This window comes from Tamandua tetradactyla, chromosome 16 (genome assembly GCF_023851605.1).
Source record: "Tamandua tetradactyla isolate mTamTet1 chromosome 16, mTamTet1.pri, whole genome shotgun sequence".
NCBI lineage: Eukaryota > Metazoa > Chordata > Mammalia > Pilosa > Myrmecophagidae > Tamandua > Tamandua tetradactyla.
The window spans coordinates 40,596,532-40,622,254 of NC_135342.1; the positions used below are offsets into that span (position 1 = coordinate 40,596,532).

A 25,723-nucleotide genomic window follows, 5' to 3' on the forward strand; every position below is an offset into this window, starting at 1 on the left:
GATGGAAAGTGAAGTTATACTTGTATGTGGCTGCAGTGGACAGTAGGTATGTGAAAAAACTAAATTCTCATCTTCCATGATGAAAAGTTAGTATCTATTGCTGAAAATGGAAACAATCAAGAAGCAGTAATATGGCATGCTATTTAGAATATGAAGGGAAACACTAAAAGAGTTAGTTAAAAGAGTGGTTATCTACACGGAGCAGGAAAAGAGGGAGGATGAGAAGGGGGAATGTTTTTCTCCAACTTTAGTTTTAGAACTATTTGACTTGTCATGTGTATGTGTATCTTCGAAATATTAAAAAAAGATGATGTTATATATGAAACGTCTTAAACTCTGCCATGAAAATCTGACTTAAAAATCACAATGGTTAATTCTTCATAAACCAGGTCATAACAGGTAGAAACAGCTTTGAACAAGAGATTGATGGAAATGTTTTAACTGTCTACCTTGGAAAACGGATTTTATTTTTGCTTAGTGATAAAGCATAAATTTCATTTAATTTTTGAACATAATCCACGGTGTGCCAGGAGCTATTAGTAATGCCATTTAAAAATATTTATCAGGCGGGCCATGGTGGCTCAGCAGGTAAGAATGCTTGCCTGCCAAGCCCGAGGACCCGGGTTCAATTCCCGGTGCCTGCCCATGTAAAAAACAAAAAAAATATTTATCAAGGCAAGACTTTCTGTTGACAATTTATTATGGTTAGCCACAGCTGAACCCAGTTAATTTGAGGCTGATATGTTGACAGAAGGCCTCAGAGATCATTGGAACAACCACAGGGATTAAGGAAATAGTACTGAAAAGTTGCAATCCTTTCAAATAAGCTATCCCACACTGTCCTTAACATGCCAAAAGTTATCACTGTAAGTACTTTACCTTGGGTCTTTTGGGCCACAGCAATCCCTTCCACTACAAGTACTGTTATTAACAACACTAGAGAAATAACAGAGAAGAGAAGTTAAAAATGGAATTTATAGTACATTTTCTATGTATAAGGAAAATCAGATGGAAAAAAAGATAAATTAAAACCAGTATTTCTTACTAACGTTCACTCTCGAGAAAACAGCATTGATTTTGTACTCATTTATAAGTACAAATAATACATGGTATTAAAAGTATTTTTCAACTTATGATGGATTTTTAAAAATTTTACTTTAGTAACATATATACAACCTAAAATTTCCACTTTTAACCATATCAGATATTATCATACAATGGATTTTTAAAAGCAAAGTTTTTCCTATATTTACTTTAATCCATCTCAAAGATATCTGAATTCTGGCTAGCTCTGCATTGCATTATGCCAGTGAAAGTTCAATTAGATGATATGACTTGTGAGAATATTCATAATAAAATAGAAGTAAAGGGCAGGCCACGGTGGCTCAGCAGGCAGAGTTCCTGCCGGCCATGCTGGAGACCCAAGTTCGATTTCTGGTGCCTGCCCATGGAAAAAAATTAATAAATAAAATAGAAGTAAGGTGGCAGCAGTCTCAAGATGTTTTACAGTTGTGCAGCACTATGCTGTGTTCTGTGTTACAGAAGCTAGTAATATTTAGAAAATGAAACTTTTTCTTAAGCTGTTAACAGTGAACATTTCTCAGATCCAGTCAACAACATATTGAATTGTCATAGGTAGGTGTTTTGAAGATTTCTTTAAACATTTTAACAATTTTCATTATCCCTTTCAATGAAAACCATACTCCCAGACTGCCCCCAAATACCTATGTGAAGTTTTAGTTTTTTATTATTTATTCAGTCAGTTAGTAATTACAAAGCACCTCCTCCATAGCAGGTACTGAGGATATGCAAATGTGCGTGTGGGTGGGGGAAGTGACAAAATAGTTAAGGAGTTAGACAGATCTGGGTTTAAGTTCCAGTTTTGCTTTGTAGCAGCAGTGAGGCCTTTTCAGTTCAGTTTACTTATTTTTAATATGGGGATGAGGTACTATTAGTATGTATTATTAGTACACAGGGCTGTTGTGAAGATTAAATGAGATGCTATTTATAGCACATTCTATGTGCTGGGTATTCTGCTAAATAAAAATGATAGCTATTAGGACAAACTACCACTCTCAAGTAGTCAATTTATTGTCAAAGACAACCTACAACACAAAGTGAAAAGGTGTTTAACAAGAGCTATGCAGAAAGCATCATGGAAACACAGAGAAGAGACCCATTCATATTTCTGGGGATTCAGGAAAATAGGGTAAGGCAAACTTCAGAAGAGAAGGTATATTCTAGGTGAACCTTTTAGGACACTATGGGAGAGGGAGAAACAGCTTAAAAAACATGGAGGGCATAACTAAATGATTTTACTGGGAACCACTGGTTGTTTACTTAGCACAGATTATATGATGTGTGCATAAAATGGTTTAAAAAATAAACAGAAAAATACAAGTACTGGAGAAAATATGGAGAGGGATGTATCATTCCCTGTTTACTGTCGGTAAAGAAGTAGAATGGAGCAGCCCATCTGGCGAGCAGTGTAATGGTTCCACAGAAGGCTAAGTATAGGATTGCATATGATCCTGCAACCCTGCTATTAAGTATATACTTAAAATAACTGGAAGCAGGGACATAAATGGACATTTGCATACTGGCGGTGTTTATGCCCACAATATTCACAATTTGCAATAGATGGAGGTGGCCTGAGGGTACATCAACTGATAAATACAAGTGTGAACTATGATCTATACATACAATAGAATATAGAGCAGCTGCAAGAAGGAATGACGTTGTGAGACATGTTCTTTACATGATTAAATCTTGAGGACAGTATACTGAGTAAAATAAGCCAGAAACAAAAAGACAAATATTACAACGCCTCACTAATATGGACTAACTATAATGTGTAAACTCTGGTTATCAGGGGAAGGCTGATGGTAAAGGCTCCTAGATTGTAAGCTCTTAAAGCAATCACATCTATTCCTGAGTTGTAACTGTTACTTCTAAATTCTGAGATGCTGAGCTCTTTGTGTATAACTTGGTTGTTTCCAGGTCCTATGGGTATCTGTGTGACACCTGACACTCAGCTAGTATTCTGCAGGTCTGAGAGTCAGCATTACCTCAAACAGCAACTATTAAAAATGCTGAAAAAGAGATCAGACTTCAATTAGAGATATGAATGAAGCAGATATGGTTAGGACTAAGGTAAGTCAGACTAGAGGATAAAGGATAATATTGACTATGTTTTAAAACTTCAACTTCTGTTTGAGCCCAAAGGAAGAGATGGTGCAAAATTTATATTTTCTGTAGCACACTATCTAATTTAACTTGTATGGTCAGTTTATTCGAACACCATAATTACATGGAAACTTGAATAGGGAGTGAGATTTTGTTGGTTAGTACAGGTTAGTGTGATGCCCCGATAAAGCCGAGAGTAATCTGGGCAGAAAAACAAAAAGTATTTGCAAAGCCCCCTTGAAGGACTGGAGAAAAATATGGAAATATTAAACTTCCCCATCTGGGGAATTCCAGATACTCTTGTAAGTGTTGGGGACTACCAATTTAATAGGTAAACCCTCAATCTTGGAGCTTGTTCCTATGATACCTATGACTGCAAAGGAGAAGCTAAGCCTACTTATAATTAATTATACCTCGAAGTCACCCCTAGAGAACCTCTTCTGTTGGTTGGATGTGGCTTCTCTATAAGCCAACTTGGCAGCAAACCCACTACCTTCCCCCTAATGTGGGACATGACCTTCAGGGATGTAAATCTTCCTGGCAATGTGGGACACAACTCCCAGGGATGTGCATGGCCCTGACACTGTGGGATTGAGAAAGACTTCTTCACCAAAAGGGGGAAGAGAAACGAGACAAAATCAAGCTTCAGTGACTGAGAGATTTCAAATAGAGCTGAGAGGTCATTCTGGAAGTTATTTTCCTGCAATATAGAGATATTCCTTTTTAGTTCTTAGTGAATTAGAACAGTTAAAGGGAAATACTTGAAGATGTTGAACTGCAATCTAGTAGCCTTGATTATATATATACATATATATATATAATATGATATATACATACATATATATATCTTTATCAGTGTGACCATGATAGTGAAAACCTGTGGCTGACACTCCCTTTAACCAGTGTATGGACAGATATTCAAAAATAAGGACAATAAATAAATAAATAATAAGAGGGGATAGCGGCATGGGATATTTTGGGTGTTCTTTTTTATTTTTATTATTTTTTGAGTAATGAAAACTTTCCAAAATTGATTGTGGTGATGAATGCACAACTATATGATGATACTGTGAACCACTGATTGCACACTTGGATGATTATATGGATGATTATATGATATGTAAATATATCTCAATAAAACTGCATTAGGAGAAACAAACAAAAGAAAAAAACAGAGGTAGGAGCACTGATCTATAGCAGTTTCATGAAACTCTGAGTAGTATAATATAATTAGCACGTGGAGGGGGATGGTGGTTATATAAGGTTAGAAAAAGTAGTATGAGATCTGATTGTAGAAAACATTTGAGTGTCATGCTAAAGAGTTTGGACTTTTGACTATAACGAGAAGCCACTGAAGGTTTTAAATTAGAGAGTACTATTATCAACATTACTGTGTGTTTCAGACCAATGAAGTTGAAAGTTCAGGAGTCTCAACTTCTAAAGAGAAGAGATCATAAGTGAAGCAAAGATGATGAGGTCTTGAGGCAGAGCAGTATTACTGGGAATGGAAAGGATGAGACATTTATGAGATGATTCAGATGCACTCAACCGCACTGAGCTTAGAGGATGTTAGGGGACAGTGCAACGGAGGCCTCGGCGAGGGTGCTACTGTGAGTGACTGGGCAACAGCTATGGCACTGTTCACTCAACTGCACCCACTGAGCGTCTAACACACAGTCCCTGATGTACACACATTATGCGGAGTTCTTGCCATTTGGCTATTTATAACTTATAATCTAATTATTTGATCTCTTCACCTTTGGTTTCTTATCTTTGCTGACCTTTGACTCTGTCTTTTCTCAATAACTTTACTTTCCCATTTTCCCTTTTCTACCTGCTGGTAGCATTGATTATAATCATATGTTACATAGGAACAACTCTTCCTCCAAATTCCTCACATCTTTAGGATGGATATCTTCATATCTTTAGAGGTATGGAATCTGGGAACATTCTTGTTGTTGTTAAACAAAAGCATTATGATGATCAGAAAGAAAACCCAGGGTAATGTCAGATATTTGGCAATTCAGCAATTAACAAATCTATCTGTATCCACTTATCTTGTTGAGGAAACTACTTCTCAAATGATATATAACTGGTCAAAATTTTGTGCTCAGTATATATTTCTTTCTGAATCACAGGATTAACTATTAACCAGTTTTCACAATTATAATTCACAGTATTTAAGCAAGAAACTACAAAGCCAGGCAAATGGTGAAAGAAACCAACAAACTCTAATCAGGAGAGCAACAGTAAGACTACGATAAAAGATGACTGCATAAGGAAAAGCATATTATATAATGACCAATAAAAATTTGACTGGGTAAAATAACTGATTTATGAAATTAGTGCAGACTATCCACGTGGCATTAAAAATAAAGTTGTGGAGGGTGGGCCACAGTGGCTCAGCAGGCAGAGTTCTCGCCTGCCATGCCAGAGACCCAGGTTCATTTTCCGGTGCCTGCCCATGCAAACAAAAATAAAAATAAAAATAAAAACAAAAGACTAAAGCTGCAGACTTCAGGAAGATGGCCGACTAGAGAAGCTTGAGATTAGCCCTGCTTCATGGAAAAGTTAGAGAAGGGACAGGTGAGCAACTGAGGTGGCAATTCAGGAGTGCGGCTGACCTGGGAAAGCCTTCAGCACCACACAGAGTTGCAGAGACCGAGGCAGAAAGCTGGAGCCTGGTATGGAGGCATGGAGCCACAGAGCACGCAGGAGTGCAGGGACTAGGAAGTAAGCCAGGCCCGCATGCATCCCTTGTGTGCTACTCTCACCAGTGCAGCCCCGTGACCAGCGACTCACCCCACACCCCACACACTTGAAACCTGTTGTCTGCCCCCATTTCCCACGCTCAGGTGCCCCAAAACAACCAGCCTCCAGTGTACGTACCTGCCCCACACCCCCACCGTAAGGGCAGCCCAACCCACCTTTCATACACCACTCCAGAGCACTACCTCCCCCTCTCTGTACCCTGCAGGCTGTTATCAGTGCATAAAGGTTGTGGGCACTAACTCCCATACCTAGAATACCCCCACCCCCTGCCCATAGTGTCGCACAGCCTCACCCCATCCTCCCAGAGCTCAGCGCATCTATTTATGGCACTCCCAGGCCCACGCATGCGCACAGCCTTCAGCCTCACTTTTCAGCTCTGAGAAAGTGCCGACCTGTGCAGCCAGGTCACATCTGCCCCCAATCCACAAAGGTGTAATGCTGACGTGTTGCTACAGCTCTACGCATGTGCACAAAGGGCCCCATGCCTTAGTTCAGCGCACATCAGGTTTACAGCCCCCAGACCCATGCACCTGCACAGTTACATCCTCACTGGCCCTGGGCACCCATGTTCACAAGCATCAGCATAACATCCCCAAACCTGCATCTATACCTACCCTGAAACAAATCACTGTACTATGGGCTCCACCCGGGGACCTGCTCCTTGTTGTACAACCATCCCACAAACACAAGGCCTTAGACTACTGAAATAAATCAATTCTCAAAGTAAATCAAGATATTTATATGCAACAAAGACAACAGAAGATCACTAAGCATATCACAATGCAGACAGATACAGCCCTGCCTAATGACCAAAGTAAAACAACAGAGTAGATACAGACATTGGAACAACTAATCAAAGATGTCGTAAAACTCTATTTAATAAAATAAATGGGATAGCAAACTACATAAAGGAGATCAAGAAGACAGTACAAGAGCACAAAGAGGAATTCGAAAGAATATATAGAAAAATAGCAGGTATCACAGAGATTAAAGACTCTGCTGACCAAATAAAAAACATACTAGAGGCACACAGCACCAGATTTGAAGAGACAGAAGAAAGAATAAGTGATATTGAGGACAGGAAAATTGACTTCTAAGGCTCAAAACAGCAAATGGTGAAAAAGATGGAAAAAATTGAATGGGAACTCAGGGAAATGATAGACAAATCAAAGCTCACAAATAAAAGAATCATTGGTGTCCCAGAAGGAGAAGAGAGGAGTAAAGGGTGAGGAAGAGTAGTTGAGGATATAATGGGGGAAAACTTCCCAACCCTCATAAAGGACATAAATACAAAAGTCAAAGAAGCCCAAAGAACTCCAAACAGAATAAATCCAAATAGGCCTTCCCCAAGGCACATACTGATCAGTCTGTCAAATGTTGAAAAGAAGCAGAAAATCCTGAAAGCAGCAAGAGAAAAACAATCTACTACATACAAGGGAAATGAAATAAGACTGAGATCAGACTATCTAACTAGCACCCTGGAGGTGAGAAGGCAATGGTATGATATATTCAAGATTCTGAAAGAGAAGGACTTTCAGCCAAGATTTCTGTACCCAGACAAATTATCCTTCAAAATTCAGGGAAAGATTAAAGTTTTCACAGACAGAGAAGTCCTGAAAGAATTTGTCAACAAGAGACTGGCCCTACAAGAAATACTAAAAGGAGTTCTGCTGGCTGAAAAAAAAAAAAAAAAAGACAAGAGAGGGAGGTCTGGAGGAGGGCACAGAATTGAACAGTACCACTAAGGGTAATTTAAAGAATACAAAGAGAAAGAGGAAAAAGAATATATAGATTCGACAAATAAAATAAAAAAGATAGGATGGTGGAATCAAGAAACGCCTTTTCAGTAATAACTTTGCATGTTAATGGACTAAATTTACCAATTAAAAGAGATTGGCAGAATGGATTAAGAAACATAATCCAGCTGCTTACAAGAGACTCATCTTAGATGCAAGTATACAAATAGACTGAAAGAGAAAGGATGGAAAAAGATTTTCCACACAAGCTGTAACCAAAAGAAAGTAGGAGTAGCTACACTAATATTGGACAAAATAGACTTTAAATGTAAAGACATCAAAAGAGACAAAGAAGGACACTATATACTAATTAAAGGGTCAATTCACCAAGAAGATACAATGATTATAAATGTTTATGCTCCCAATCAAGGAGTACCAAAATACATGAGACAGACATTGGCAAAACTGAAGGGAGAGATAGATGTTTCAACAATAATACTAAAATACTTCAATACACCACTCTTCTCTATAGATAGAACAACCAGGCAGAAGGTCAACAAGGAACAGAGAAGTTAAATAAATTGATAAATGAATTATACCTAACAGACATATAGCAGTCATTGCACCCCAAAGCACAATGACATACATTCTTCTCTAGTGCTCATGGAACATTCCCCAGGACAGATCATGTCCTGGGACACAAAAGGGTCTCAAAACATTGAGGACTTAACAGCAAACCTGGAGGAACTTGAGAAAGAACAGCAAACTAAACCCCAAAGCAATTAGAAGAGAAATAACAAAGATTAAGCACAGATAAATGAATGGGAGAACAAAAGAACAATAGAAAGAATCAATAAAACCATAAGTTGGTTCATTGAGAAAAATCAATAAAATTGATGCGCCACTAGCAAGACTGACAAAGAAAAAGAGAGAGGATGCAAATAAACAAAATCAGAAATGGGAAGAGGTGCATTACCACAGACCCTGAAGAAATAAAAGAAATCATAAGAGGATACTATGAACGACTATATGCCAACAAGCTAGACAACTTAGATGAAATGAACAAATTCCTGGACACACACACAAACAAGCTACACTGACTCAGGAAGAAACAGAAGATCTCAACAAAAGATTCAATCAATTATCAAAAATCTTCCTATAAAGAAAGCCCATGGTGGCAGGGCTGATGGAAAAAGGGGGGGGGGAAAAAAAAAGAAGGAAACAGAGGTTTTTGTGGCTCTGTTTCTACAAAGGGTTCACTGCCTCTGGATATAGCAACAGGACTTCTCAAGCTGCAACTGCACCAGCCATAGGCAGAAGTGAGCTCTTTTGGGAGCTTGTCTGGAGCCTGTGCCTTCCCCAGGGGAGGGGTGAAGCCCAACTTAGGTAGAATCCCTCTCTCAAGGAACTCAGACACCAGGGCTTGGTAATTTGAAGCCATTAAAACCAGCCTACAACCTCTCCTCTGTCTCCACCACGCCCCCAGCAGGGAGAGTCCGCCAAAGTTAAAGGTTCCGCATCATCTTACGCTGGTGGGACCTACAGGAAGACAAGCACCACATACTGGGCAGGATAAGAAAAACAGAGCCCAGAGACTTCACAGGAAAGTCTTTCAACCTGCTGGGTCTCATTCTCAGGGAAAACTGATGCAGGTGACTCTTTCCTCCTGATAGGAGGCCATTTCAGTCTGGGAAAATCCAGCTGGGGTCTATAATATCTAAATAGACCCTCCTAAGGATTGGGGGCGGGGCGGGAAAGGCACCATGCAAGCAGGGCAAGAAACAAGAAAACAAGAACTGAAAAATTCTCCTCTGTTAAACAAAACTTAAGCTAGAGGTCCAGATCAAGCTGAACTGAATGTCAAAGAACAGACAGACAACAAATTCATCCAGCAAGAAAACCCTAGGTAAAAGAAGTGAAAACAATCTCCAGAATAAACTAATTAAGGTAATGAAATGCCTAGATACCAGCAAAAAATAACAAATCACACTAAGAAAATTGAAGATATGGCCTAGTCAAAGGAACAAACCAACAATTTAAATGACATACAGGAGCTGAAACAATTAATTCAGAATATACGAACAGACATGGAAAAGCTCATCAAAAACCAAATCAATGAATTGAGGGAGGATATAAAGAAGGCAAGGAATGAACAAAAAGAAGAAATTGAAAGTCTGAAAAAACAAATCACAGAATTTATGGGAATGAAAGGCAAGGTAGAAGAGATGAAAAAAACAATGGAAACCTACAATGGTAGATTTCGAGAGGCAGAACATAGGATTGGTGAACTGGAGAATGGAACATCTGAAATCCGGCAAAAAAAAGAAAATATAGGGAAAAAAAATGGAAAAATATGAGCAGGGACTCAGGGAATTGAATGACAACATGAAGCACACAAATATACATGTTGTGGGTGTCCCAGAAGGAGAAGAGAAGAGAAAAGGAGGAGAAAAACTAATGGAGGAAATTATCGCTGAAAATTTCCTAACTCTTATGAAAGACTTAAAATTACAGATCCAAGAAGTGCAGCGTACCCTAAAGAGAATAAATCCAAATAGACGTACTCCAAGACATTTATTAATCAGAATGTCAGAGGTCAAAGAGAAAGAGCGAATCTTGAAAGCAGCAAGAGAAAAGCAATCCATCACATACAAGGGAAGCCCAATAAGACTATGCGCAGATCTCTCAGAAGAAACCATGGAGGCGAGAAGACAGTGGTGGTATGATATATTTAAACTATTAAAAGAGAAAAACTGCCAACCAAGAATTCTATATCCAGCAAAATTGTCCTTCAAAAATGAGGGAGAAATTAAAACATTTTCAGACAAAAAATCACTGGGAGAATTTGTGACCAAGAGACCAGCTCTGTAAGAAATACTAAAGGGAGCACTAGAGACAGATATGAAGACAGAAGAGACAGGTGTGGAGAAGAGTGTAAAAGGAAGACGATGAGTAAAGGTAAAAAGAAAGAAAATTAGATATGACATATAAAATCCAGAAGGCAAAATAGTAGAAGAAAGTACTACCCATGCAGTAATAACACTGAATGTTAATGGATTACACTCTCCAATCAAAAGATACAGTCCAGCAGTATGGATTAAAAAACAGGACCCATCTATATGCTGTCTCTACTCAAAGGACATGAGGGCAAGGACACAAATGGATATTTACACACCAATGTTAATAGCAGCATTATTTACAATTACCAAGAGATGGAAGCAGACAAAATGTCCATCAACAGAGAGTTGACTAAACAAACTGTGGCATTTACATAAGATGGAATATTATGCAGCTGTAAGACAGAATAAAGTTATGAAGTATGTAACAACATGAATGGACCTTAAGGACATTATGCTGAATGTGATTAGCCAGAAACAAAAGGACAAATACTGTATGGTTTCACTGATATGAATTGACATTAGTGAATAAACTTGGAATATTTCATTGGTAAGAGAGACCATCAGGAGATAGAAATAGGGTAAGATATTGGGTAATTGGAGTTGAAAGGATACAGGTTGTGCAACAGGACTGAATATAAAAACTCAGAAATGGACAGCACAATATTACCTAACTGTAATATAATTATGCTAAAACACTAAATGAAGCTACATATGAGAATGATAGAGGGAGGAGAGCTGGGGCATGAATGAAATCACAAAGAAAGATAGATGGTAAAGATTGAGATGGAATAATCTAGGTATGCCTAGAGTGTATAATGATAGTGACTAAATGTACAAATTTAAAAAAATGTTTTTGCATGAGGGAGAACAAAAGAATGTTATTACTGCAGGGTGCTGAAAATAGATGCTAATTAATATTTTAAAATTTCAACTTATGTGTGAGACTAAAACAAAAAGTGTTTATTTGGTACAAATTTATACTTTGACTAGTGCATCTCCTAATATAACTTATGTAGATAGTTGATTTAAGGTGTTTAACACCTTAAATACACAGAACTTTGTATAAGACATGAGATTTTGTTGGTTTGTCCAGGTGATGCCCTGATGAATCCCAGAGTGATTTGATCAGTGAGTGGAAAAGTATTTGCAAAGTCCCCTTCAGGGAATGGTGAGAATGGGGGAAAACTCAACTTCCTCAAGTTGAATTCTTGATATTCTCACAAACAGTGTGGGAAACCAGAGCTATACAGGCTGAGCCCCCAGTCTTGGGATTTGTTCATATGAAACTTAACCCCACAAAGGATAGGTCAAGCCTACTTAAAATTAGGCCTAAGAGTCACCCCCAGGAGAACCTCTTTTGTTGCTCAGATGTGGCCTCTCTCTCCAGCCAACACAGCAAGCAAACTCACCACCCTTCCCCTGTCTACGTGGGACATGACTACCAGGGGTGTGGATCTTCCTGGCAACGTGGGACAGAAATCCCAGAAATGAGCTGAGATTCAGCATCAAGGGATTGAGAAAAACTCTAGAATGAGCTGAGCCCCAGCATCAAGGGATTGAGAAAACCTTCTCGACCAAAAGGGGGAAGAGTGAAATGAGACAAAGTGTCAATGGCTAAGAGATTCCAAACAGAGTCGAGAGGTTATCCTGGAGGTCATTCTTACGCATTAAGTAGATATCACCTGTTAACCAAGATGTAATGGACAGGCTGAAGGGAACTGCCTGAAAACACAGAGCTGTGTTCCAGTAGCCATGTTTCTTGATGATGACTGAAAAATGATATAACTTGCACAATGTAACTGTGTGATTGTGAAAACCTTGTGTCTGATGCTCTTTTTATCTACCTTATCAACAGACGAGTAGAACATATGGAATAAAATAAATAATAGGGGGAACAAATGTTAAAATAAGTTTAGTTTGAAATGCTAGTATAAATGAAAGCAAGGGGTAAGGGGTATGGTATGTATAATCTTTTTTTTTCTGTTATCGTTTTATTTCTTTTTCTGTTGTCTTTTTATTTCTTTTTCTGAACTGATGCAAATGTTCTAAGAAATGATGAATATGCAACTACGTGATGATATTGAGAATTACTGATTATATATGTAGAGCGGAATGATATGTTAATGTTTTTGTTTATTCTTAATTTTTTAAATTAATTAATAAATAAATTTTAAAATTAAAAAATTAAAAAAAAAGAAGGCCCACGGCCAGATGGCTTCACAAGGGGATTTTATCAAACATTCCAGAAAGAATTAACACCAATCCTGCTCAAAGTTTTCCAAAACACTGGGGAAAAAGGAACTCTACCTAACTCACTTTATGAAGCTAATAGTATTTTAATATCAAAACCAGGTAAAGACACTGTAAGAAAGGAAAACTACAAGCCAATCTCCTTACTGATCATAGATGCAAAAATCCTCAATAAAATATTATAAATTGACTCCAACAGCACATTAAAATAATTATACACCATGACCAAGTAGGGTTTACACCAGGAATGCAAGGATGGTTCAACACAAGAAAATCAATTAATGTAATACTGCACATTAACAGATCAAAAGGGAAAAATCACACGATCATCTCGATTGATACTGAAAAAGCATTTGACAAAATTCAGCATCTGTTTCTGAAAAAAACACTCCAAAAGATAGGAATCAAAGGTAACTACCTAATATGATAAGGGGAATATATGAAAAACTGATAGTCAGCATCATACTCAATTGAGAGACACCAAAAGCCTTTTCCCCAAGATCAGGTAGAAGACAAGGATGCCCACTGTCACCACTATTATTAAACATTCTGCTAGAAGTTCTAGCTAAAGCAATCAGGCAGGATAAAGAAATAAATGGTACCCAAATTGGAAAGGAAGATGTAAAACTTTCATTTTTTGCAGATGATATGCTACTATACTTGGAAGATCCTGAAAACTGACAGCAAAGTTATCTGAGCTAATAAACAAATTCGGCAAGGTGGCAGGATATAAAATTAATGTGTAAAAATCAGTAACATTTCTATACACAAGCAATGATCTAGCTGAGGAGTCAGTTAAGGAAAAAAATCCCATTCAAAATAGCAACTAAAACAATCAAATATTTAGGAATGAATGTAACTAGGGATGTAAAGGACTTGTACACAGAAAACTACATAACACTGAAAAAAAAATAAAATCAAAGGAGATCTAAATAGGTGGAAAGAAATTCCCTGCTCATGGATAGGAAGGCTAAATATAGTTAAGTTGTCAATTTTCCCCAAATTGATCTACAGATTCAACACAGTACCAATCAAAATTCCAACAACCTACTTTGAAGATTTTGAAAAGCTAACTACCAAATTTATCTGGAAGGGAAAGAGACCCCAAATAGCTAAAAGCATCCTAAAAGAACCAAGTGGGAGGATTAACACTCCCTGACTTTAAAACCTATAATAAAGCCACAGTGGTCAAAACAGCATGGTATTGGCACAAAGACAGAAGCACTGACCAATGGAATCAAATTGAGAGTGCAGAAATAGACCACCAAATTTATGGTCAACTGATTTTTGACAAGGCCCCCAAATCCTTTGAACTGGGACAAAGTAGTCTTTTCAATAATTGGGCATGGAAGAACTGGATATCAATAGCCAAGGCAATTGAAGAGAATCCTTATCTTACACGTACACAAAAATTAACTCAAAGTGGATCAAACAGCTAAATATAAGAACTAGCACCATAAAGCTTCTAGAAGAAAATGTAGGGAAACATCTTCAAGACCTAGTAATAGGAGGTAGTTTCCTAAACTTTACACCCAAAGCACAAGCAACAAAATAAAAAAAAGTTAATTGGGAACTCCTTAAAATCAAATGCTTCTGCACCTCAAAAGACTTCGTCAAAAAGGTGAAGAGGCAGCCAACTCAATGGGAGAAAATATTTGGAAATCACATATCAGACAAACATTTGATTCCCTGTATACACAAAGAAATCATACAACTCAACAACAAAAGAACAAACAATCCAACTGCAAAGTGGGCTAAAGATATGAATAGGCATTTTTCTGAAAAGCAAATACAGATGGCTCAAAAGCACATGAAGAGATGCTCATTTTCATTGGCTATAAGGGAAATGCAGATCAAGACTACACTGAGATACCACCTCATACCTATAAGAATGGCTGCTACTAAACAAACAGGAAACTATAAATGTTGGAGAGGATGTGGAGAAACTAGGACAGATATGCACTGCTGGTGGGAATGTATAATGGTGCAGCCACTGTGGAAGACTGTTTGGTGGTTCCTTAGGAAACTAATAATCGAGCTGCCCTATGATCCAGCAATAGCACTACTTGGTGTATACCCAAAAGAGGTGAATGCAATGACACAAATAGACATATGCACACCAATGTTCATAGAAGCATTATTTAAAATTGCCAAAAGATGAAAACAAATCAAATGCCCATCAACAGACGAGTGGATCAACAAAATGTGGCCTATACATACGATGGAATATTATGTAGCAGTAAGAAAAAATGACGTTCTGAAGCACATGAACAAGATGGATGAGCCTTGAGGACATAATGCTGAGTGAAATTAGCCAGATACAAAAGGACAGATACTGTATGATTCCACTTTTATGACCAGCATAAAGTTATAATCGGGACTTATAATACAGAATATAGGGGACTTAGAGATACATAGACGCTAGAGATGTGTGTCTCAAATCCAGAGACACATCACACTTTGAATCAATGACAACATACTCAGTAAAGCACTAATTTCTTTAAGGGAGAAATTCACACTAAAACATAAATTCTCAACTCCCTAATATTAGTTTGGTTATGAAGAGAACTGTTAGTGATTTGTTGCTTAAGAAAAGTTAGGGCCCACCACTTATGCCCTTACTTCTAGTTTTAGAGTTTAGTCAAGGCCTTGTAATAATTTTGTACAGATCTGACTTAAAAGGAAAGCTTAAATAATAGACAGGTGCCATTCAAAGTGTTAATACAAATCTTTGAAGCCATTCCCTTTATCTCCTTTAACTCTGAATCACTTTCATTTTTGCTCTAAGCACAGAATCTCGTCTCCCAGATCTTCCAGTTTAAAGGTTCTACTTTACATTGTGAAAATCAAGATTACTTTTATTCTTTTCACCATTATTTAATAGTGGTGACTCTGGCCAATGCAATAAATACCGGAAAGAGACAAAATTATTATTTATAAGCAATGTTATTTAAAACCTCAAAATCCCAAAAGAATTATTTGGAAAAATTATTATACCTATTAAGTTAATAAAGATTAAAGTAAATCAAAAAGTAAATAAATTGAATAAAATGGCTAAGTAACATATTTCTGGATAGTAAATCTCAACACTGTAAAGGTTACAATATTTTCCAATAAATTATACACTTAATGATATTTTAATCAAATTTTGAGGGTTTTTTTAACTTTACAGAATGTTTCTTAAGCTCAATTTGAAGACTTTTCATCAACCAAATAAAATTGAAAAATAAAAACATATACAAACATAAACATATAAAATTAATAAAATGTATAATATACTTATCATGGAGTAATTAATTAAAAATGTAATTTTAATAATCAGACTGTTAAGCATATCGAATGCCCACTGAATAACAAGTAGTGAGTCAGTCCTTGGGAATATAGTAATGAAACAAATAGACATGTGTCCTTATTTTCAAGGAACTTACAGATAAGAAAATACAAGGAGAAAAAGCTAAGAAACTTTTTCACCACAGATATCCAAGAATGTATTATTATGATACATGTAGCATTTAAACCGTTGGTGAAGATGGGTTTAATAAATGGTTCTGGGATAACCATTATTTGGAAAAAAAGTTAGAGCCCTACTTCAAGCTAAGTACAAAGATATAAGATTGAAAAAATGAGTTTAAAGTAAAACCTAAGGGGAAAAAAAGGTGCATTATGTATGTACTTTTGAGTGGAAAACACCTTCATTTGCTAAAGACAGACACATAAATGCAAACTATAAGTAACTGAAAAGAATTATACCACAAGAAAGACAGTCCAAAAATTTAAAAACAAAGCAAACATTCAGCTATAACAACATAAAAAAAAACACAGATTCTATTGTCTTCAGGATACAGGAAACTAGCATACTCATATTCTACTGTAGATTCTGAACTGGCCCAACCTTTTAATGGGAAATCTGGTAACATTTATCAAAGACTTAAAAAATGTGCAATTCCCATCCAGTAATTAGAAGTCCAGGTTTAGGAAATAAATGAGTACGATAGTTCTCAAACTTTAGAATGCATCATGATGAACTGGAGGGCTTGTTAAAATACAGATTTGCCAGGGAGCCACCTCCAGAGATTCTGATCAAGTAGGCTTGATGTAGGTCTGAGAAGCTGCAGCTTAACAAGTTCTCTAGTGATGTTGAGGCTGTTGGTCCTGGGACCACACTTTGGGGACGAATGTGATAGATCTATCGTTCTGAAAGTATACTGAAAGAAACAAACAGAAGCCTCCAGTTTTCTCCTTTGGTTGTGATAAGGGCAAATTTGGGCCCTAGGGATGGGGCAGGTTGAGATGAGCGTAGAGAAAAAGGAGCAGCTGAGTTGGATTCAGAAATTAAGAACCTGAGGTGTATGTTCTACTACCGATTTGTGGGAGATTGAATTATATATTCCCACGTAGATATGTTCTTAATCTTAATTTGCATTCCTGTGGGCACGAACCCATTGTAAATAGGTCTCCTAAAGATGGTATTTTTAGTTAAGGTGTGGTCCATCTGAATAAGGTTGGGTCTTAATCCATTATTGGATTAAGAATTACTGGAATGCTTCATAAGCAGAAGTTCAGACATAGTGAGAGAGGGCCACAGGGAGAAACAGGAAGTCAGAAAGAACTCAGAAGAGAAAGGAGAGGAAATCACCATGGGATGCAGGCAAGGATACCAGCCAAGGAAATCCAAGGATCTCTGGCAGCCAGCATCAGAATATTACAGACTTTGAGGAGAAAGCATTATCTTTCTAATGCCACAGTTGTGGACTGCTCTATAGTTTCAAAACAATGAGCCAATAAATTCCCAGTGTTTAAGCCAATCCATTGTATGGTTTTTGTCATAACAGCACAGAAAACTAAGATACTATTCTTAAAATGTCCTCACAAACACATCTCGTTTCTGAGCATCTGTGCTTGCAACGGACCTCTTTTTGCTCTGCCAAATTACCTTCACATTGCTTAAAACCTGCTTTCTCTAGAAACCTTTCCAGATTAATTTTACATGACAGCATTCAAGACATTTCACTTCTGTGGCTATTCAACAATTCTCTGTTTCTCTCTAGCTTTATATTTCTTTCACTGATTTTGTATGCTTTTATTAAATAATACAAGAGCATTAGGATTAGGTTTGGCATGAGTAAAAGAAAAACCCAACCAAGTACTTTAAACAATACAGAAGTATATTTTGATGTCATATAAACAAACTGTGGAGATAATCAGTCAAGGGCTAAAGTGAAGGCTATATAATTACTAGAGATGCAGGCTCCTTCTATTTTGTTGTTCCTCTCTGTGTGACTTTCATTTTCAAAGTTATCTTACGGAACGATGTGGATGGTGGATTGCCAACTATTACAGGCATACCTCAGAATCTTGCAAAAAGTGAGTCACACTAAATTTTTGGTTTCCCAGTGCAATGCTTACATTGCTGTTTGGTTTTCCAGGGAAATGTTTACACTATTCTGTAGTCTATTATGTGCACAATAGCATCATGTCTAAAAAATGCTCATACCTTAATTTAAAACATGATACAGACACAAAATAAGCACGTTACTAGAAAAATAGTGCCAAAAGACTTGCCCAACGCAGGGTTGCCACAAACCTTTCATTCGTAAGAAATGTAATAACTGTGAAGCATAATACAAGATATGACTACACATCTTCATTATAACTATTGTGCCTGCATTCTAATCAGTAGGAATGAAGAAATGAAATAGGAAATTTACCTCCCCTTTAAAAACACTTCCCTAGAATTTCCAATTATCTCAAAATAAAAAGTTTAAACAGCAACAAAAACAACACTTTCCTGAAGTTGCATACATTTCTTCTACTCACATCTTACTGCCTTGACATGGCCACACACTTACACTAAAGGAAGTTGGGAAGTATAGTCTTTATGTTGGGCAATCATGTGTTTAGCTACAATACAGAGAATTACTGAAGGGTAGAATGGACATTAAAGACAACTGGCAACTTCTCCAATAGACCCTTATATTCTATTTTATACACAGTAGCCAGCAATTGTTCCAAACCATAGATCATATAACCAGGCTTTCATAACACCCTTCAATACATTCCTGCTGCATTTAGAATAAATCCATTCTCCTTACTGTGGCTTCAAAAAAACCTATGTGATCTGGTCCCTAACTAACTCTCTGACCTTCCACCTTTTTGATCACTATCTCTAGCTACACAGACCTTCTTCCCCTTCCTTCAACACACCAGTAACTCTTACTTTAGGTACAAATTTCTTACTTCTTTTGCCTAGAATCTCTGTATGACTGGTTCCTTCTTATCATTCAGGTCTTGTGAGGCCTCTCCTGAATTCTATAGTCCTACATTTTGCTTAATATTTATTATTACTTATTACCTGATATTTTCATGTTCATTGTCTGTCTCTTCTTACTAGAAAGAGGGGTCTTATCTCTGACTTACTGATACATCTCCAGTGCCTAGAAGATTGGCTCACGATAAAACCTAGAATAAGGGTGTGCAAGGGTAGTTCAGTGGTAAAATTCTTGCCTGTCATGCGGGAGATGGGGGTTCAGTTTCTGGCCCATGTACTCCCCCTATCCGCCCCCCCCCAACTATCAACAAATGGTGCTGCAATAACTGGATACTCACATGGAAAAAGAATGAAATGTGACCCCCACCATACAGCATGCAAAAAACAACAACAACAACAAAAAAACCCTCAAATAAATGAAGTGACTAAGCATGATCCTGATTGCATCTTCTTTTTAATACCAGGACATTGTACCCTGTACTAACATACTGACATGCATACATCTTGGTTAACACACATGACCCAGGAATTGAGGTGTTTTTTTTTCCTTCTTCACACTCCTAGCCACTACTCTTATTTTCTTCTAGCTGGCTTAGTTCCCCTTTGTTAGTAATTAAAACAACTCTTTCTAAGCTTTTCTTTTTTAAGCATCTAAGTGATAAAATAAGTTTGTTAAATCTATCTAGAGATGCCAAAATGTAACAACCGCCTACCTGGACTCCCTGGCCATTACTATTTTCTATAATGAAAACAGAATGGAGTTTAGTTAGAAAGTGCATACTACTTGAGGGAGTAATAAACTGTTTTCAGTAAACTCTGAACTAAAGAATAAAAAATATTCTAATTATGTCAAACTCAGTCTTAAGAAAGATGATAAATCTTGGTGAACGTTGCAATCACTCTAGCCCACATATACTAATCGCACCGTCAATCATTTTTGTAAGAAAGTCATTATGTGGCAGAAGTGCCTTCTCTTTTCTGCAAAAAGTGACAACCTCCTTGCAACCAAAGTATTCCTGAGATGGCAGTTTTATATGTTCTATTTTAGCTGCAAGAGTCCTCCTTAAACATCCATAGCAACTCCCACCAAATTTTAACATGACCCGGACAGAATCTAAGAAGAATCTGATATTCCTCATTCACTAGTGTTGCAATTTTCAACATGTTATCTAGGCACAATTAAACCAACATGTTTTAATGTCATTTTGACCAGAAAGAAGAGAATCCTCAGATTAGCACACTCTGTAATTTTGTAAGTGATATAATAAACATGTTGAAAATGTCAGTTTTTTAGGGGCCACTCTGATGTTTGAAGGGATTGAGAGGGCAAGGTGCTCCACCCACAGAGGAGCCTGTAGTTTTCCTCATAAGGGTTCCTTTAAGAAGGGGTTCTGTTGTAAGGACAGTTTGGAAACTACAGCTCCCCTTTCCAACTCAAAGACAATATATGTGGGATCTCAAAGTACCTCAGGGACAAACATTTTGTAATATCACCAATTATTCTGCAGTAGAGAAAAATGACAGGAGACTGGGCTGGATGAATACTAGTAACCCAAGAGCGGTCTTTGGATTGTTCTTAAAAATTTTAGATATGAGCATTATTTGTAGTCTTATTCCAAAAAAGGACAGAAAATGGCTTTGATTTGAATTTGCATTGTAATGCACAAGAGTATTACAGGATTGCATCTTTTTTCCAAAACGTGGTTTTTGATTTCAAAACACAGATAAATGGATTCTAGTTATTTGAAGGTATACTATAATAAAACCGTCCTTTAATAAATTTTTCAATTGTTAGGTTAAAATAGGCTCTCCAACCACTGGGGGAGAAAAATCAAAAAGTTGATTTTTAACAATGCTGTGTTGAAAATTTTCACTATTAAAGGGGAAGCATTTCAGTACTTTACTTATTTAATTATATAGTTACAGCTTAATTTCTTGGATGAGGTTGTTTGTCACAATCTCAGACAAGATTTTAAAAATATAATGCCAAGGGATATTTGTGTTCTGTTACTTTGTAAATTTAACCACAGTTTATACAGTTTTAAATCTAGCTGAGTTTAATAAGATTCTCCTGAAGCAAATGTGCAATGTGAGTAAGAATAGATGGATTTGTGTAATGAAATATGTTCATGTGCCTCTGCTGTGTACTTAAGTTTGACAGAAGCTAAGTCAAGTTTTATAAGACCTGGAATGCTCATAAAACTGTTAAAAGTGAATTATCCAGGTCAACAATATAGAAAAGGTTTAAAAAGCCTAGTAAAGTTTCCTTTTGTCTTAACTGCTTAAAGCGAAACAAAAGGAATCAATAGTATCTTTGAGAACTTAAAATTACCGACTACTTAAAATCTCAAACACTCATTATGGCTGATTTGTTTTAGTAGAAACTGACCATAATATTCCAAACAAGGCTTTTGGTAGCTACTATCTACTCTTCGGTAAATAACTGCTTCACATAAAACCTCTTTGATGTTGAAGCAATTTATCTTATAGGATACTTAAGGGATACTTTTGCAAACCTTGCTACACACAGTGAATAGCATCAAGAAAAGGCTGCTTCTTAAAAGAAACTTAAAACAAATTAAAAACATTAACTTCTGTATAAGTAACATATTTAATGAAGAAAAAATCAAATGGTACAAACGAGTGTACAGGGGAAGGTAAGTCTTCCTTTTACTCTTATCTCTCAGTGCCTGGATTCCCCCTTTAGAAATCAACTATTGTTAATTTCTCAAATCCTTCCAGACCATTTCCCTGCATTTACAAGCATATAGACTTAAAAAATAAGTTGCTTTCTTTCTAGTAAGCATACAACAATTTAACTTGAGTTTTAAAAACATGCCAGTGTGAAAAAATTGTGTTGGTTCAGTAGCTAAAAAAAGAAAAGAAAGAAAGCCACATACTACATTGTTTTCACCATAGCTCTGCCAGCACTAAAGAAGCATTACATGAAAGCTGCAAAAACTAAACGCTATACCACGGTGGCCATAGAGGGCAGTGTGCACCAACGACAAAAGGAAAGGTAGAAAAGCTGCAAATTCGTTTACCATTCCAGGAGTATCTAGGGAGACTCGGTCCTGTTCAGCTCCGTTTCTCAAGTTCTGCAGGTAAAACTGTACTACAGATCTAACGTGATTTCTTCCCAAGGGGCTACTCTCAGATGGACTGTCATTATGATGCTGATAACCGTGGTGAGTGCAGCAATCAGAAGAAGGGGAAAAAATTCCAATAAGAAGCACCATCAGAAACCCTTTCGTGCATATGGTTTATTATGAAAGAGTAAAACAAAATCTTTTCCAAAGAATAAAAGATAATACAAAAAGAATATAAATTAGAAGCTATAGCCATTCCACGTTTTAAAATTTTAATATAACGAAGGAATCGCTGAAAAATTATGGATTGTGAAACAGTCCCCAGCCAGAAAGTCCTATGTTATCGTAGTACACACGCGACATGCATAAGTACATAGCTGGGTAATTAAACATTTCCTGACATCTCAGTTACAAACTCAGTAATGTCTAGTAATATGTCCAATTAAAATTAAGAGCAAAATTATACTGCATTTCCTAAAAAACAAATGGAAAACAGTGTTACTATGGAGAAGCAAAATTTGTCACTGTGCACATATCATGATACAATAAGCTAAAGATGACATGCTCACACAATGCCTTAAATTCCCCCTTCCATAAAGAATATTCTATAACATTACAAGTATACAGACACTCACTTTCAATCTTAATCAGCAGGGGGTAGGGAGATAGGAAAGCCGTTTTCTGAGTATTGAGTTGTGCTTGTTTTCCTCCGAAGACTGAAAAAAGAATTCATTCTGTCCGAGTTTCACGAGCAACTTTGTATCACAACCTTAATAATCAATGGATAGTAATTTTTACCTAATAACACTTCCTGGGAAATGTAAAGCAGCGACTATGTGTTTTATTAGAGCTTTCTGCACTTGACGAGCTGACCGTTTTAATCCCCGGTACAGAAAATCCATAAGAGAATCGGCCCCAGCCGCACGCTATCTAGCCGGAGGAGGGTCACCGCAGAGCGCCCAGGGCGGCCGGGAGCAGCCGCGCTCCGGGGGCCGGGCCGAGCCGGGGGCCGCAGTGGTGCCGCAGCCTGCGCGGCCGCAGCAGGTGGAACCCACTGGCCAGGCCCACTGCGCCGCCCGCCACGGCGATGTCCGGCCGCGAAGCGGGGCTTTTCGAATATCACTCCACGACGTCTCGGCTGGAGCTTTTATTATTTGTATGGGATGACTTTTTGTTACTGAATTTTGAAAAAGACCGGCCTTCGCTCCACTTACATAAACCCCACAACTTTGCAGGGCCATGAACCCGATCATAAGGAAAAGCGAGAACACCGAGAGGCGCGCGCGCAGCTCGAAGGGCCTCCGAGGCGCCAGGGGCCTCCTCTGTTCAACCTAACTCCGCGTTTTGACCCGAAACACTCCGCCGCCCGAGGGCAGCACCTGGAGGGCAGGTCGGCCGGGTCCGGCGGGGCGGGAGGGTCCACGGTCCGCTCGGGTAGCCGCGATCCCGGCAGACAAAGAGTCGCGCGGGGCGCCCGCGCGCGGCGAGGGGCGGCAGGTCCGGGCGGACGTCCGGCTGGCCCGCAGGGGGCGCCGTCCGCGGCCCCGGAGCTTACCTTTGAGGACGGCGCAGAGCTGCTCCAGGGCCATGGTCCCAGCGGCCCGGCGCTCCGCAAGGGGTTGAGGTGGTGGCAGCGGCTAGAAGGTGGCGGCGTTCACGGCTTGGCTCGGCTGCAGCCCCGCTGTGGCTCCATCGCCGGCCAGCACGCTTCTTCCCCACGGGCCAGGGCTCAGCTCCTGCGGCCCGCCATGCCCGAGAACCCCGGCGGGCTCTCGCGCCACCCGAGTTCCCCGACGGCGCTGCGTCCCATCGGCCGCCCAGCAGCTGAGGGCTGTGAATGCGAGGGATGCGGAGAGCGCGGGTTGCCCGGGACGCAGCACCCAAGCGGTTCCGCCCGCCGCTGCAGCTCAGACTCCACTGAAGTGGCGGAGGCAGGCAGCCGACGTTCATTTAAGCCGGAGCGCGAGCGCCGCGTGCCGGCCGCGCCGCCAGTGCGCATGTGCCCGCCCTCTCCCCGCCCCCGCCCGCGTGCCCCTCGCAGGGAGGGCATGGCTTGGGGGAGACCGGCAGCCGTTACACCGGGGGACCGGGCCAGGAGGGCAGGGCCAAGGAACCCGGCCGCAACTCCCCGCGTGGGTCTGCCGCGGACTGCTGCTTCGAGAGGCCAGCGACCAGGGCGAGCCGGCCCTACTCCCCGCCCCGAGGGGCGCCCGGGGTAAGCAGGCCCGTGCCCTCTACGCCTCCTGGCCAAAGGGATGGGCCCGAGGGCCCTGCCACCCACCTCGCAAACGGACAGAGGGTGTCGAACCCTCCTTCTCCTAAGTCCTCAATTCAAGGTCAAAACTTTACCCAGCTCGGTCCTGCTTTCATTCTTGCCTCGGGCAAGGAAGCACAGGAACGGGCGGGGCGGAGGGCGAGGGGTCCTGAGGTCTCTTACCTGCTCATAAGCTTTTAAAAGGGTGCTAATCATTTAGTGGTATCAACTCTTAAGCCTCAGAACCACCCGCTCATGAGATAAGTACTCTTAGAGGATGGGGAAATGGCCGGGGGAGAGGTCAGGTAGTCTGTCCAGACCCACCCTGTGACCAGCAGGGGCGGTCGTGAACCCGGGGAATCTGCCTCCAGAGACTGCCCTGTGACCACTAAGCCCTGCTGATGGGTTAACGTCACCGATAAAAATCTCCAAATTTATGAAAAATTGCATAATATAGGATATTAATTATCCTGTTTTATTTTCTCCATAGCAGTTATCACTCCCTCAAATTTCCTTGCCGGTCTATTTGTTCAGCATCCGTATCCCCCTAATCCTCACCCCATTAAAATGTAAGCCATTTGAGGGCAGGAAAGGTATGTTCAATTATTCACTCAACACATAACTTATAGGCAGTATTCGTGTGCGAATAAACCGTAATAGATGCTGGAGAAACAACCAGTTAAGGCCCTATATAGTAGATACAATTTTTGTACCTGTACCTGGCGCATACTAGGAACTCCATAAATGTCTAACAAATTATATCCGGACGTGCCAGTCAACTGAAGAAAATATTCCAAAGGTGCTAAGCTCTTTTCTTTCCTTCTATTCCTCCAAGAAAGACACAAAAGAGATCATTCATAAGGTTTATGCATGGAAACATATTTTATATCAAGCAGGTATTAAGACCTTTAGCCCTTTCCTCTTGCTAGAGTGGGTACAAAACATGTGTTGAGTTTGGGTTTCTAAGGACCAATCACCTACAGTTACACTGAGATTGCACACAAGAATCAACTAGTAAGGAAAACAGCATTTTCCACTAAATATGTAATATAGTGACATTGTGACTAAGATGATAAATAATAAGAATATTAAGTCTAAATTACACACAATAGTGGACAGAAAGAATGGGGAGGAAGGGGCCCTTACAGCTTCTGGAACATAAGAGGTTCTTAATGTATAGTTGTTGACTGAAGGAAAACCCAGGGTGTGTGATGTCATCAGAGAATGCTTCATGAAAGAGATGACACACAAAGAATGCAAAAGCTGTG

General features: G+C 39.1%; 1 protein-coding gene across 2 annotated transcripts in view; it reads right to left on the bottom strand.

The window, feature by feature from the left end:
• Window positions 1-24,139, bottom strand: part of NETO2 (neuropilin and tolloid like 2) — a 77,217-nt gene extending 53,078 nt beyond the window's left edge. The window contains exons 1-2 of one of the 2 annotated variants that reach the window (XM_077132338.1): window positions 23,757-24,139; window positions 880-936 (exon numbers count right to left, since the gene is read on the bottom strand). In XM_077132338.1, coding sequence (XP_076988453.1) covers window positions 880-936; window positions 23,757-23,790 — 91 coding nt within the window. In that variant the 5' untranslated portion in view covers window positions 23,791-24,139. The remainder of the gene's footprint in view (window positions 1-879; window positions 937-23,756) is intronic. The other variant, XM_077132337.1, reaches the window with a different exon arrangement.
• Between the last annotated feature and the right edge of the window lie 1,584 nt (window positions 24,140-25,723).